The 15767-nt window shown below is 42.5% G+C and overlaps 1 protein-coding gene across 7 annotated transcripts in view; it reads left to right on the top strand.

Annotated features, from left to right (window-relative positions):
• Nucleotides 1-233: 233 nt before the first annotated feature.
• Nucleotides 234-15767, top strand: part of OXR1 (oxidation resistance 1) — a 380712-nt gene continuing 365178 nt past the window's right edge. For all 7 annotated transcript variants that reach the window (XR_013824711.1, XR_013824712.1, XR_013824713.1 and 4 more), the window contains exon 1: nucleotides 234-369. Coding sequence is in view for 3 of the 7 variants with exons in the window: in XM_079902318.1 (XP_079758444.1) it covers nucleotides 347-369 (23 nt within the window). In the remaining 4 variants the exon portion in view is untranslated. The remainder of the gene's footprint in view (nucleotides 370-15767) is intronic.

Genomic DNA, 15767 nt, shown 5'->3' with positions numbered 1-15767 from the left:
AAAAGCATTCAGCTCATCACAAACTTGATTTATTTTTCTTTGGTTTATGACATGTCTTATATTTTAAGAAAAAAATTCATATTTTCTTTTGTGTGACTTATACCATGACAAAACTATTGACCTGGATGAAATAAATCTGTGAAAAGTTATATAGATCAGGTACTAAAGATATCATTTTCTTCCTTTTCTTTCCAGGTCTTCTCAGACTGTGAGTAACTTAGTGGTTTGTGCATCGTTGCGGTAGCCAAGCTAAAATTCCTGGTGGCCTTGTCCGCTTGATCTACTCATTCCCTACTCTGAAACCAAGAGAAGACTGTGCCACAAGAGTCCTCCAGAAATTGCTACAATGTCTGTATCTAATTTATCATGGTAAGTGAATGACTTCCTAACTTTAAATGCAAATACACGTATATCATGAAGCAATATTTTATAAGTTGTATGGTCAGAACTAAAACAGGGAGAGAACTTAAAAATCTGTTTTCAAGAAATTGTTGTCCTATGTTAGGGTGAGGAAGGCAACCTAGAATTAAAAGTTTGGCACTTTCAGTGGTGTCTGGGGACTCTGGAAGGGGTTCAAGCCTCCCACTGAATCCGCATGATATCCACTGCCTTTCTTTTCAGCACATTCTGGGAGAGAGAGGGATAGGAATATAATATCCTTTCAACATTCATATCCTCTGTGATGTGCCCAGATTCAGGACTAACAAGCTGTAAGCGTGGCTCTAAGGGTAGGATAGACATTTTCTCATCAATACTTTTCTTCAGACTTCCTATTTCAACAGACCTACCCAAATTAAACTGAGTAGAACTCAAATATGGAAGAGAAATTTCCTTTATAGATTGATACCTCTAAACAGCTGGCATTCTGAATAATCTCTGACTTACACTTCATGTTTAAAAGCTGTTCGTGGTTTTAAAAACATGAAGATATTTTTCTGGCAAATAATCAACAACTTTTCCTTGGCAATGAAGAGCAGTACTAGCAGGGATGAATTTTAAGCCATTTTATTGAACCTTGGATTTTTTTCTGTATATAAAGAGCTGAACAAGTGATATTATACAAATTCACGGTATTCAATATGTGAATGTCAGAAAAACCTGGTAATCTTTTCTGTTTCCTTAAGAGCCCATCTTATCCTTGTCTTCAGTTTGTACTGGAACCATAGATAGCATCAGATTAAAGACGGGTTTCTGCAGTGTAATTCCATGCATTTAGTTTTAGTTAAGTAAACAATTTCTTTAGGGCAGAGGATGGAATCATCTGTTTAGATTTAGAGTAGTATTTCTGAGGGACCCATTTTTATGGATGCCTTAGACTATATCCTTGGGTCCCTACTGGGTGCTAAGGATCTCAGTTTGGAAAAAAAAATAATTGAAGAAGCTGAAATATATTCTGTAAAAATAAATGAAAAAAAATTTAAGTTATGAATTATTACTGCAAAATGTTTCCTTTTATATTATTATGAAAATAAAATTATCGTTAAAATTTAAAAACTAAACTATTTCTGTAAAACTTGTGAACCCATTCAAACCCCTAAAAGAATTATACGCCTGGCAGACGTGTGTGTTGGAGGTGAATCCTCAAAAGGAAGACTGCATACCAAAGAAGAAAAAGAAAGAGAAGGAGGAAGGGGAGGGGACAGAAGAGGAGAAGAAAGAGGAGGGGGAGGGGGAGGGAGAGGGTTGGGGGAAGAGAAGATGAGTAAGAAGCAGGAGAGGGAGAGGGAGATTAAAACACACATGTGATTGCCGTAGCTCAAGGTAGGCTGTGGTGTGGCCTGGTTCACAGAGTCAGGACAAAGCTGACACAGGAACCTGTCCTTGGTTTGTACCTCAATGAACAGATACCTTGATGTGAGTGAACACCACACAAAGAGAAAGATTGTATCTTGTGGTTCCAGTCCAATTGTCCAGCCTGGCTCTTAGAATTTAGTGGATGTTCTATAAACTTGTGCTGTGTGAATGAGTGAAAAAAAATGCAAAGCAGGTAATTCAATGGGAAATTAATGTTTTTATTCGAGAAGAGAATTAAAAGTTAAAAAGTAAAAATTATGAGAGTATCTTATAGATTTCATATATCTTAAATTTGTTAGAATTCTTTCCATGTTAAAGGTTCAGATTTTACAGAGATAATTCTTGGATATTTTCATTCGATGGTATCCTTAATTCTGGCCACAACTGATGTTCCATGTTAGATTTCCACATAGGGAGCTCTTGGTTTGTTTGACCAGTGTCATCCCTTCATACAACTGTGTGCCATTTGGCACTTCCATTCTCCCTCTTAGAATTTGGGCTCCCCACATACCGGCAAGAACGAAGTATAGAAAGGAAATCTAAGATATGCAAAACAAATCATTGATTTATTTCACTTACACCCAGTTTAGAAATCATTAATCTTCTTTCTTCACATTAACCTTTGTAATTCTTCTTTATTTCCTAACATTTCTCATCTACAATTTGGGAAACATTATCTGATAAATATTTGAATACAGATGCATGGTAACTCATCAATTCTCTGTGAGAATTTCTCACAGATCTACATTAATTTAGTGAAATTATTATAGTCTAGGGTCTGGCTCTCTGTTTTGAAATCCAGAAACTAAGATGTGAAAATAGTGACATTGGAAAATAAACTGGGTTGCCAGACTACTAATTTAAATAAAATATGTAGGTAATTTTTAAGTTTGCGGGATGCTTGCTTTGGCCTGACCAGTGCATCCTCTAACTGTTACAGAAAACTATCTGAGAATCTAAATCAGAAGTTTGGCTGATGTCACGTTGTCATGGCAAGGAGAGTTATACGCTTCCAGAGTTCAAAGGAAACAGGATAGGCTGCGCCTGGCAGGATTACCTGTCAATAAGGGATGTATCTGCCACATACCACCATCTGTTTCTCAGGGCAGCTTCTTCATGGCTAGGAGTTAGAGGAACACTGTCAGTGTTTGTCACTCTGATTCTTCTGTTCCATGTCTGCCAGACTCTCCTCAGCTTGGCTTTCTCATTAATGTTAGCACCGCCTTTATAGTCAAAACTTACTTCAATCTGTGAATAGTTTGCTCTGCCTACCATGATTTTGTACATACCTGACCATAACTGTGTGTTGATTTTAAAATTTAACTCTGAGGCTTAATGGGAGAAGGAATGCCTAATTGTGATCCCTACGCATAACCTAGGAATTTAGAAAATATAGGTTAAGATACTTACATTCATATTTACAACTATCCAAGCAATCCTCCCAGCTTTGAAATACCGGTATAAGAAAATTGTCTTTTTACATATTAAAACCAAAAAAACTTCTTGCTCTAGAAGTTATGTGTATGACCCCTGAAAAAATATAAAATAACTTGGCCCTTTCATGCAGAATCTCAAAAAGAAATACAATCTAGGAAAGTTCCAAATTTCTGGGAAATTATGAAGTGTCAATCAGGTAAGGAGGTTGGTGGGAATTGATTACGAGTCACACAGGGACACAAAACGGGTGTTTCATGAATCTTTGTCTTTAGTAAACAATTACCAGAGGGAGACAATGATTGAGTTGACGTTGGTTAAGATAGAGACAGAGGGATGTACAGAATCCATTGCAGACGTCCACAGACAGGTGAGAGGTTCGAGGCTATGATCTGAGGGAAAGAATGGTTGCTGGTAGCAGAGATAATTAGCAGGGGACATGAGGAGGTACAAAGAGTTGAGAAAGGATCCTGTGTCTATAGCACAAAGAGGGAAAAGCGATGATGCCGAGAAGCGCTTGGAAGAAATTTCAGTGCTTCCTTTTCTGATAGTCATCCTCAATCCCTCCTTTTAAAAATGTTTTTATAAGATGTATATGTACATATATAATATATTTAAACATTTTATATGTACATATAGGTAATGTTTTAAAATATACACTTTTTGCAACATGCAATCTAAGTAAATATTATCAAGAGTGAACATTTACATGGCATTTACCATGTACTAGGCACTTTTTTTTAGATACTTTGTCCATATACTCCTCACAACAACCTTCTTAGGAATGTAATATTGTTATTTGCATTTCCACAAATGGAAAAGTTAGGCGCAGAAAGTTAAGTAATTTGCCCAATATGATACAGCCACTGAGCAGAGAGTTAGGAAATGAAGGCCGCCAGCCATTTAGTGCTCCTAACCACTAAACTACCCCTGTGAAACCAAAAACTCTCGGTGTGAAAACAATATCCCTGCTCTGCGCGTGTGGCTTCAAAGCAAGCGCCCTAGTTCCCATTTCCAACCAGAATGCTTCCCTTAATTTCCTCCAATAGGGATATCCTGGCATCTGTCCTGGAAGGAAGGGAGTGTGCGGACCAGGAACCCTAGCAGGCATTAGCAAGGCAGGATGTGGAATGAGCCCCCTGATTTCTGAGGGGCGGTAAGGAGGTTGTTGCTAGCAGAAACTTAGTTCCAAAATTCCATAAAGTGAGCTAACTACTAAACTACTAAATATACTACTAAATGTAAATCTTAGTTCCGCTTGCTATGTTACAGGGTAGAAATTGTCAGGTTTTCAGCGTAATACCAAAGAAGCACACCAGAGAGATGCCAGCTCTTTGCTGTAGTTCAGCTGAAGTGGCTCTTCAAGTGCGCGTCTCATAGAGACCCTCCACTGCTAAATCCAGTACTTTCTGCCTCCCCAGACCATCTTGCACCCTCAGCTTCCATTATTTTAGTGTTACTGTACATATGTAGGTCAGCATTTAGAGAGAGATTCTAGTAGTGGCTCAACTTACTTTCCCAAATGACATCTCTTTGACCCCAAATTATTTTTCATTGTGATATCTGCACACACTTCAGCTTTTGCCCTATGGTGTCTTAAAGACATTATGGCACCTGACAGAGGTGAAGGTAATTCAACTAGAGCCAGGTAGGGGAGGAAGAGGATAGTGGATGAAAGCAAGAAGCCAAACAGGCAGTCAGAATCAGTTGAGCATCTGTAATGTGCCATGTGCTAAACACAGAGCGGTGTTGGTGGAAAGTAGTAACTGCTCTTTTAGGAGCTTATAGTTTGGCTGGGAAGACTAAGTGAGGTTGACCCTTGAACAACGTGGGTTTTAACTGCACAGGTTCGCTTATATGGGAATTTTTTTCAATAAATACAGTTGGCCCTCAGTATCTGCATAGGTGGAAACTGTACTGGACTCGAGCTTGGTGGATTTTGATATCCTTGGCAGGTCCTGGAATCAGTCCCCTGCAGATAGCGAGGGAGATGACTGTAATCAAATAACTGATTTAATGTGATAAGCGCTCTAAGAGGATGTCCAGGGTGTTTTGAAAATCAAAATGGATATTTGTTTTTTCTGCTTGGGAAGAAATGCTTTATTTTTCAGAAATACAAATGCACCTCTTGCATTTGTTTCTAAAAATTAAGAAATATGCTAGTTACAAAGAGTTAAACGCTCTACAATTATAAAGCAGAAATAAAAAATGAACGAAATCCTGTCATTCATAGAAAGCCACTGTGTTATAAATATATTTATATAAATATAAATATATTCTTTTCTACATATACTCACATCTTTTTGCAAAAATGGACTCAAACCATGCATGATAATTTGCCATCTTCTGTTTTCACTGAACAGTTTCTACAGCCATCTCTCTATTTGAAGGGTATAAAGTGACATCATCACGTGTAAAGTCTGGTGACACTGTATGGCAGTACTGTTATTTATTTCAGCCATCCAGATTGGACCTTCTTATGTTTTCTAATTTTTGTTTTTACTATTGTAAATATTGATACTTCTCGTGAGATGAAAAATTTTCAAACATTGCTGGGTCACAAGGTACTGTGCCATTCAGAGTACCTGGCAAGGCCCTATCTTGTTGCAGCTCCTGGAATTGCAGACATCAAGGCTCTGGAGAAAATATGGGATTTCTGAGAAAGTGTCTTGTCAACTCATCTCCTTTTTTATTTTAGAAAAGGACCCATCATGTATGCTAACCCTTTCACCAGATGTTTAACCTCACTAACATTGAAAATGTGCTGATAATTGTCAAAGAAATATTTTCTTATATTTGACGAATAGAATTTTATCAAAAGTCAACAAAATATTCTATCACGCATGCCCATAGGTTGGAAATATAACAAAAGTCTGAATTCTGTAAGTTATTGAGATATTGACTAAATTTAGAAGCAGTGAATGGTTTTTATTGAATATGCCTGTAGTATAAAATGCTATTATGAATGTGGGGAAGTTCAGTAATGCTGTAATAGGAGATTAAAACTAATTTGAATTATCTTCTTTGTCCAAATATAGTGTGTTAGAATCCTAGAATTGAAAAAGATGCAAAATTTGGTTTGTCAGATTATTCACATTATTTATAATATTTTTATCTTAAGTTCTTCTTTAATGAATAAATGAAGAAATGTATCATTCCATATCATTCTTTGGCACCTGCATTTAGGAGAAAAAAAAAATTCTGGAGAGATGGAGCAGCCTGTTTATTCTAAGGAAGGGGGAGAAGGGGAAGAATCAGGATCTTTCCTCAAATTGGGAGATTGGGATTGACACATATATACTATTGATACTATGTGTAAAATAGACAACTGCTGGGAACATACTGCATAGCACAGGGAACTCTACTTAATGCACTGTAGTGTCCTAAATGGAGGGGATATATATATATATATATATGTATGGCTGATTCATTTTGCTGTGTAGTGGAAGCTAACACAACATTGTAAAGCAACTATACTCTGATAAAAATTAATTAAAAAAAGAAGTAAATATTAAAAAAATTGCCTTAGCCACTCTACTGCAAACTACTTGTCCTATTTACACTGTTAAATAGTAGGCTCTCAGGGACAGGATCTGCAGTGGCAGAGGAAGCAGAGATTTGAATTGTCTCTATTTCTGGAGGGATCAGAACCCACAGGGGGGAAAAATGTGGTTGAGTAGAGATTGCAAGGGGAGTTTTGATCCTGAGTTTTACAGTAAAGGTTAAAAGTCAATTGTCAACAGCCTACTATTGGAGAAGAGGGAAAAAATAAAAAGGTTACCCATAAATATAAAGCTAACACTTTGAACTGAAAAAAAGATGAGAGCTTCTGAGTGATAGGACAGGCTTAGCTGGTTAGGTACTGTGAGTATTTCTCAGTGTGGTAAGTGCATGTTGAATGAATGACTAGTATATTAAGGTACTGGGAAGAGAGAGTATATGTATGTGTGTGTGTATATATATATATATATACACACACACACACACATATATATATATATATATACACACACACATTCTTTTCCATATTCTTTTCCATTATGCTTTATCACAGGATATTGAATACAGTTCCCTGTGATATACAGTAGGACTTTGTTGTTTATCCATTCTATATATAATGCATCTGCTCATCCCAAACTCCCAGCCCTTCCCTCCCCCAACCGCCCACTCCCCACAACCATAAATTTGTTCTCTCTGTGAGTCTGTTTCTGTTTCTTAGATAAGTTCATTTGTGTCATGTTTTAGATTCCACATATAAGTGATATAGTATGGTATTTGTCTTTCTCTTTCTGACTTACTTCACTTAGTATGATAATCTCTAGGTCCATCCATGTTGCTGCAAATGGCATTATTTCATTCTTTTGTATGACTGAGTAGTATTCCATTGTATATAGGTACATCTTCTTTATCCACTCCTCTGTCGATGGACATTTAGGTTGTTTCCATGTCTTGGCTATTGTGAGTGGTGGAGTTCAGCGTGATTTTAAAACTATTCCAGTTCAACTGAGAAAAAAAAAAATCAAACACTTTTCAGGTCAATTGGATTGTCATTAAAAGAGTTAGATTTATTCATTTATACTTGTTTTTATGTTTTTTTCTAAAGAATAGGTTTATTGTTATGAGTTGTATAGGAATCTAAAAATAATTCCTGTACAGAGATAAATTAGTATATTTTAATTGCATTATTTTTATGTAAATTAGAATTTTTTATGGTTATATTCATGCATTTCTTCATTCAACAAATATTTTGAGTGCCTACAATGTGCAATTTTTCAGTGCTGTGGATAGAATAATAAATGAAACAAGCCCCTACTCTCATTAAAATTACATTCTAGTGCTGAAGACAAATAAACAAATTAACAAATATGTTTTATAATATCAGATAGTGGTAAGGATTTTTTTTTTGATTTGTATGTGTTTTATTCTATATTAGTCTCTTAAATAGAAAACAAAAAGTGGAGCTACAAACCTAAATTACGATAGTACTAGCTTTTCTCATTGCCTGTCTATCTACTTTTACCAGAGGTCTTTATTTCTTCATAAGGCTTTGAGTTACTGTCCAGGGTCCTTGACTCCAACCTGAAGAACTCCCTGTGGCAGGCAGGTCTGGTGGTTAAGAACTCTCTCGACTCTTGATTAACTGGGAATGTCTTGATTTCTCCCTCATTTTCAAAGGAAAGTTTTGCTAGATACAGGATTCTTGGTTGGCGGTTTCTTTCCTTCAACCCTTCAAGTACATTGAGCCGTGCCATCTGGCCTCCGAGGCTCCTGATGAGAAATCTGCTCACGACCTTCCTGGCAAATCTTCTCTCAGCTTCATAGACTTTCATAATGTACCTTATCGTGTCTTATGCAACAGAACAGTCTGTATAGTATCGTGAAGTCAGTTCAGTTGTAACATTATTTTGAGACCAGAATTTAAGGAAAAGGAATTGAATATTTCAAGTGTAGACATTATGAGGTCTTCAAAACTATTACACATTTTCAAACTAGAAACAAAAAGGCCACTGAAGTATCCTACAGATTTTAATTTATAACAAAAGTGAATACCGATATCTAATAACACATGTACAGAAAAATTTCTTTGGGATCCTTTTTCCTAAGTGTAAAGGGGCCTTGAACTCAAAAAGTGAGAAAACCACTGGGGTTTATCCCCAGCGGTGATGGGTCCATTTCTTGCTCTGACCTCAGAATGCCCCACTGTGATGTAATTCACAAGAACCCAGCTAGGCAGGTATTTAGTCCTTAGAGCCCGGGAAGCTGCTTTTGGTGACCTGATGGCCTTGGACCCACAGTTAGCTTGTTTTTTCCTTGTTTCTGCCATTTTGTTGATTTTTTTTTACTCTTTTCTCTACCCTTTTTTATTTTTCTCATTTTTCTTTGTTCTTTGCCTTTTTCTCATTTTTCTTTATTTTTCTCTCTTTATCATTTCTTTTAGTTTTAAATTTGTTCTTCTCAATATTTTGGTGTTTCCTTTCCATTTCTTCTGCTTTCCTTTGTTCCTTTGTTCTTTTTCTCATTTTTATCTTAATTTTAGTTAGTATTGCCAGATTAGTACAGTTAGCATAGTCAGTATTGTTGGTATAGTTAGCATAGTTGGTATAGTTAATACTTTATTAGCATAGGTAGTGTAGTTAGTACTAGTTAGCGCTGTTGGTACAGTTAGCATACTTAGCATTGTTAGTACAGTTAGCATTGTTAGTTAGCATAGTTAGCATTTCTAGTTAGTGCCGTCAGTCAGTGTAGTTAGCAGGTCACCATGATGGAGGGCCTCACAGCCAGCTCTGCTGACAAGGAGGCTCATATTGATGATTACGAGATCCTCCACACCATTGGTGAAGGCACCTTCGCTAAAGTGAAGCTGGCCCGGCACATTCTGACCGGGACACAGGTGGCTGTCAAGGTCATTAAGAAAAGGCGTCAGAGCTTATCAACTTTCCAGGAACATTTCCGGGAAGTGCGCAACCTGAAGGCTCTGAATCACCCCAATATTGTAAAACTGCTGGGGGTGATTGACACGGAGGAGACATTGTTCCTTGTGATGGAGTACCTCAGTGGGGGGGATATGTTCAGCTATTTAGTGAACCATGGCCGTATGACAGAGGCGGAGGCCCGAGGCCCGTTCCAGCAGCTGGTCTCCGCCCTGCAGCACTGCCACGAGAGGGGCATCGTGCACCGGGACCTGAAGCCACCGAATATCCTCTTTGATTCTAACATGAATCTAAAACTGACAGACTTTGGCTTCAGCAACAAGTTTGATGACACTGCCAAACTGGACACGATCTGCGGCACACTCCCGTATGCTGCCCCAGAACTCTTGCTGGGGCAGAGCTACAGCGGCCCTGCGTTGGACGTGTGGAGCCTGGGAGTAGTGCTCTACACCATGGTAACTGCATGCCGGCCCTTTGTGGGAAAAGACGCCCACGAGCTGCGGAAGCGAATCCTACAAGGGCAGTACCCCATCCCACCTTACCTGTCTTTGGAGATAAGGGGTCTATTACAAAAAATGATTGCCCTCAACCCCAGTGACAGAGGCACCTTACCTGACCTCATGAGACACCCATGGGTGAACATGGGCCAGAAGGAGCCACTCCAGCCACCCTGTGAAGAGAACCCAGAGGTGACAATGGTGAGGACTCTGGGCATGGCTCGCGATCAGGTCCAGGACCCAGGAACAGGCAGTGTGAGCTCCATGAAACAAATGGTGGGGTCCTCCATCATAACTGTGAGGCCCTTGCCTTCCAGGGACCTCAGTGACAGTGAACGTGAGCCTTCTTCAAGCTCTGAGTTGTCCAGCCTGATAATCAGATGGCTCAACCAGGGAGAAAATCTGCAGCTGCAGAAAGACCAGCAGGCAGGGCAGAAGACCAGTGAGCCTGCCTGGCCCCCTCCCAGCCTGCAGTCGACGACTGCCACCCCCAGCCTGCAGTCGATGACTGCCACCCCCAGCTCAGCCCACCAGTGTGGCCCTGGGACATCCCTCTCCACCAGCAGCAGGATTGGAGCCCTAGAGGGAACCAGCTGCCCCCCGGGGGTGTCCAACACTGGAAGGTCCTCCCACGCTGAGCAGCCTGAGAGTATGTCTTCATCCACTCCCTCTGGCCACAGCCAGAAAAAGCAAGGGGTGGCTAGGAGAATCTGGAAGTTTACATTAAAACGCCTTTGTTGCAAGCTACCCTGCGAGGTGTGTTATAATAAAGTGAGCCCATCTGAACCCCTTGAATGACCGAGGCAGAAGGTCAGGCCACCACGCTCCCTGGGACCCAGTCCAGTGGAAGATTAGTGTGTTCTCTGCGCGGCCTTCAGAACCATCGTATCCAAGACGCTGACCACTCAGAGGATGGTCCGGAGCAGCCCAGGCGACTGAAAGAGAGACCACCGTGGCTGCAGGTCCACCCCTCAATCCCCACCTGCTTGAAACTTAAGAGAATGGACTGTCATTCCTGGGGCACGTCTCCCCTCCCCCACTCTTCTGTCTTCTGTGTTGGTGGGGGAGGGGGATAGTTCTTGTTCGAAGAACTCCTTGGTTCTTCCAATTCTAGTTAATAAACTTGATGCTCCAGAAAGATGTATCGCACTGTGCTTTGCATCGTCCCTGCACAGAACTGGGGCTGTGCATTTTCCAGTTAGACAAGCGTGTAGCCATGTAGTGCTTGGAGTTAATCAGAACAACTGAAGGGAAAAATGACCTAAGAGAATTAGCACAATGACTCCCAGCAGCAACAACTGCTGCACTGCAGGGCAGAAATGCAGGAAGTGTGAAGTACCTTCCTGCACTAACATTACCGAACATTTTCAGAAGGGCCGAGGGGAACTTTTGGTCCCTGCAGCCTGTGTTAATTACAACAGAGAGGCCCATGAAAAGATAAGAAGGTCCCGTGAACCAGCCTGTGCGCGGTGTGGTAAGGTCCCTGTGCAGCTGAGTTTCATGACTGTCGTGCAGCAGTTGGGCTCTCCTCTTCCCCTGTGCGGAAGGACCCTGATGCATGGGTTTATTTTATTTTTTTGATGTACACCATTTTAAAAGTCTTTATTGAATTTGTTACAATATTCCTTACGTTTTATGTTTTGGTTTTTTTGGCCGCGAGGCACGTGGGATCTTGGTCCCTGACAAGGAATCCAACCCGCACCCCCTGCACTGGAAGGCAAAGTCTTCACCACCTGACCGCCAGGGAAGTCTCTCTTTTAATTTCATTGTTTTGATGCATGGGTTGGACCACGGGGACTGGATGATTATACTAGATGATCATACTCTCAAAACACTAGATTTGTCAGCGTTACCTGGTTCCCTGGTTCAATAAGCCCTTGAACACACGGGTGACTGGAGCAGGGGCTTCTTCCCAGAGGCCTCTCTCTGGGGGCACATGCTCTCAGAGGCATCACCTGCACAGTCCCATTGGCTCTCGTCTGCTTACAGGTCACTTGCCGACTGCGGAATCCTTCACCACAAGACACAGAGCACTCTGACCACGTGCCCATGAACCACCTAAGTACAGATACTCGAGGGGCAGTCCCAGATGTTACAGGGCTGGACCCAGCCATTGGCTTCTGGAGGTGCTCACAGAAGGCCTCACTCATTTCCTGCCTGTTGGCCATTACGCACTGGGGTCTCTGAACTCGGGCTCCCAAGTGGCCGCAAGTGGCACAACAATGTGTCCAGCGACCAAGCTCCCAGAAAGTCTCCAAAGCCCCACCCATCTATTGCACTTGTAAATACCACATTTCCCTGGTCTGGAGAGAAGTAAAGGTGGGAATCACCCGTGTCCTTTAAGCCAGTGCTCCAGTCATACACTTGCTCTCCTTGCTCAGAATTTGGATTCACTTGGGATTCAGTCTCTCTCTCTGCTCTTTCTTCTAGCACTTTAGAAGTAAAAAGAGTTCCCGTGAGTGCATTAATCTTTTGCATAATGTAGTGAAATGGCACTGGATTTCATAGTGATCCCTCGGACCTGTTCATCCTCTCTGCTGTCCATGTACCTTAACTTGCGTGCCAGGCGGCTGGAGATGATGCCATTGCTAGATATAAGACAGTCAGCCAGAGTAGCTTTTCCATGGTCAACATGAGCCAAAACACAGATATTCCTGATGTTAGCCGTGTTTTTCTGGAGTTGAATCATATTATCCAAACTATTGAGCACCATGGTCACTTATTTCCTGTGACGGCTGCCGCCGCCCAGCCAGCCCAGCGCGAATCACAGCGCCGACCACCCAGTCTCCTGTTTCTTCAGGGAGGCAGATCTTGTTCTCCCATCTCCTTGCTCAGCTGCCTTACGAATAAACCCTCTCTTTGCTGCAGACCTCGGGGTCTCACTGTTTTGACTTGCTGTGCATCTCGACTTCTTTGTTCTTCTCTTTGTTTCTGCCCATTGAACTTCTCCCATTGCTGGCCGTCTCCCGGGTGGGGATTACGGAAATCCGGTGGAGGAGCATACTGGCAGGGCTGCGGGTGGCCAGTTCCTGACTGGATGCCTTCTCTCTTCACTCGCCTTGAGGGGCCCACCTGCACAATTGTTCATATCCTGGCTTTGCCAAGCTCAGTTGAAATACAGCAGTGTCTTGTTTAATCCCAGCAGAACATCTGAGGACATTGTCTCAGAACTCCTCGTGGGTACATTTCCTCTGGGAGGGAGCTGTGAAGGAGGAAAGGTTTGCACACACTAGGAAGCCCCTTCGCCGGCGGAGACTGCGGGTGGCGGAGGGGGAGAGCTTCGAAGCCGCGGAGGAGAGCGCAGCAACAGGGGTGCGGCGGTCAAAGCGGAGAGATTCCCGCACGGAGGATCGGTGCCGACCGGCACTCACCAGCCTGAGAGGCTTGTCTGCTCACCCGCCGGGGCGGGCGGGGCTGCGAGCTGAGGTTCGGGCTTCGGAGGTCGGATCCCAGGGAGAGGACTCGCGGTGTGAACACACCCTGCAGGGGTTAGTGAACCACGGCTAGCCGGGAGGGAGTCCGGGAAAAAGTCAGGACCCGCCAAAGAGGCAAGAGACTTTTTCTTCCCTCTTTGTTTCCTGGTGCGCGAGGAGAGGGGATTAAGAGCGCTGCTTAAAGGAGCTCCATAGACGGGTGCGAGCTGCGGCTAAAAGCGCGGACCCCAGAGCCGGGCATGAGACGCTAAGGCTGCTGCTGCCGCCACCAAGAAGCCTGTGTGCGAGCACAGGTCACTATCCACACCTCCCTTCCGGGGAGCCTGTGCAGCCCGCCACTGCCAGGGTCCCGGGATCCAGGGACACCTTCCCCCAGTGGTAAGGATTTTGAAGAATAATCAGCAGAGTGAAAATATAGAGTGATGGCAGGCATGGGGAATTGGTGAAGAAAAGCCTCTCTGACAGGTGGCACTTAAGTAGAAAGGGAATGAGCTATACAGCTTCCAGAGGAAAGCCATTTCAGGCAGAGAAAGAAGGACAAAGGCTCTGAGATGGAAATGTACCTGGTGTGTTTGAGGAATCATCAAGGAAGCTAGTTTGGTGGAAACAACCAATAGAGGGGAGAGTCCTAGGAACTGACTGAGCTTGGAGAGGTAGCAGGGACCATGTAGGTCACCAGAAAGACTGAATTATATTCTAAGTGTGATGGAAAACCTTGCCCTCACTTATCACATTATAGGCAAAAGTTCATATAAAATATAAATTTAGAGAAATTCAGTGTTGGGAAGAATTGAGTGTTGAAACCAAAGTCTTAATCTGATTTCTATTTAAAAGGACCTCTCTGTGATCTACAGATTTTATTAAAAGAGTTTATATTATGTTCTGAATATAAACATACAGCAGATATGATTAATGAGATGTAATGATGAAAGGTTTTGAATGAAAAACCTTTTTTCAGGAAAATAGCCTGTGTCTCCTTACTATCCATTTCAAAAGATCCAACAAATCTGATACATCTGCGTAATTAGGGCCATGATATAAAAGAGATTTCATCTACAGAAATATTCTATCTTGCATTAAGGAGCCTATCAGAAGAAGGTGAATGAATGCTTTGGTAAATTGTGGAAATTGAGAATATACTATCAATTATCGGACCTTTGGGTTCAAGATGGCGGAGTAGAAGGACGCGCACTCACTCGCTCTTGCAAGAGCACCAGAATCACAACTAACTGCTGAACAGTCATCGAAAGGAAGACACTGGAACTCACCAAAAAACACACCCCACATCCAAAGACAAAGGAGAAGCCACAGTGAGACGGTAGGAGGGGCGCAATCACAATAAAATCAAATCCCATAACCACTGTGACTCACAAACTGGAGAACAGTTATACTACAAAAGTCCACCCACTGGAGTGAAGGCTCTGAGCCCCACGTCAGGCCTCCCAACCTGGGGGTCCGGCAACAGGAGGAGAAATTTCCAGAGAATCAGACTTTGAAGGCTAGCGGGATTTGATTGAAGAGCTTCAACAGGACTGGGGGGAAACAGAGACTCCACTCTTGGCGGGCACACACAAAGTAGTGTGTGCATCAGGACCCAGCGGGGAAGGAGCAGTGACCCCACAGGATACTGAACCAGACCTACCTGCTAGTGTTGGAGGGTCTCCTGCAGAGGCAGGGGGTGGCTGTGGCTCACCATGGGGACAAGGACACTGGCAGCAGAAGTTCTGGGAAGTACTCCTTGGCATCAGCCCTCCCAGAGTCCACCACCAAAGAGCCTGTAGCCTCCACTGCTGGGGCGCCTCAGGCCAAACAACCAACAGGGAGGGAACCCAGCCCCACCCATCAGCAGACAAGCAGATTAAAGTTTTACTGAGCTCTGCCCACCAGAGCAACACCCAGCTCTACCCAACACCAGTCCCTCCCATCAGGAAGCTTGCACAAGCCTCTTAGAAAGCCTCATCCACCAGAGGGCAGACAGCAGAAGCTAGAAGAACTACAATCCTGCAGCATGTGGAACGAAAACCACATTCACAGAGAGATAGACAAAATGAAAATGCAGAAGGCTATGTACCAGATGAAGGAAAAAGATAAAACCCCAGAAGAACAATTAAATGAAGTGGAGATAGGCAACCTTCCAGAAAAAGAATTCAGAATAATGATAGTGAAGATGATACAGG

Source organism: Stenella coeruleoalba (assembly GCF_951394435.1).
Source record: "Stenella coeruleoalba genome assembly, chromosome: 17".
NCBI lineage: Eukaryota > Metazoa > Chordata > Mammalia > Artiodactyla > Delphinidae > Stenella > Stenella coeruleoalba.
Note: the sequence above shows the minus strand (reverse complement) of the source record. Positions and strands in the feature narration are given on the sequence as shown.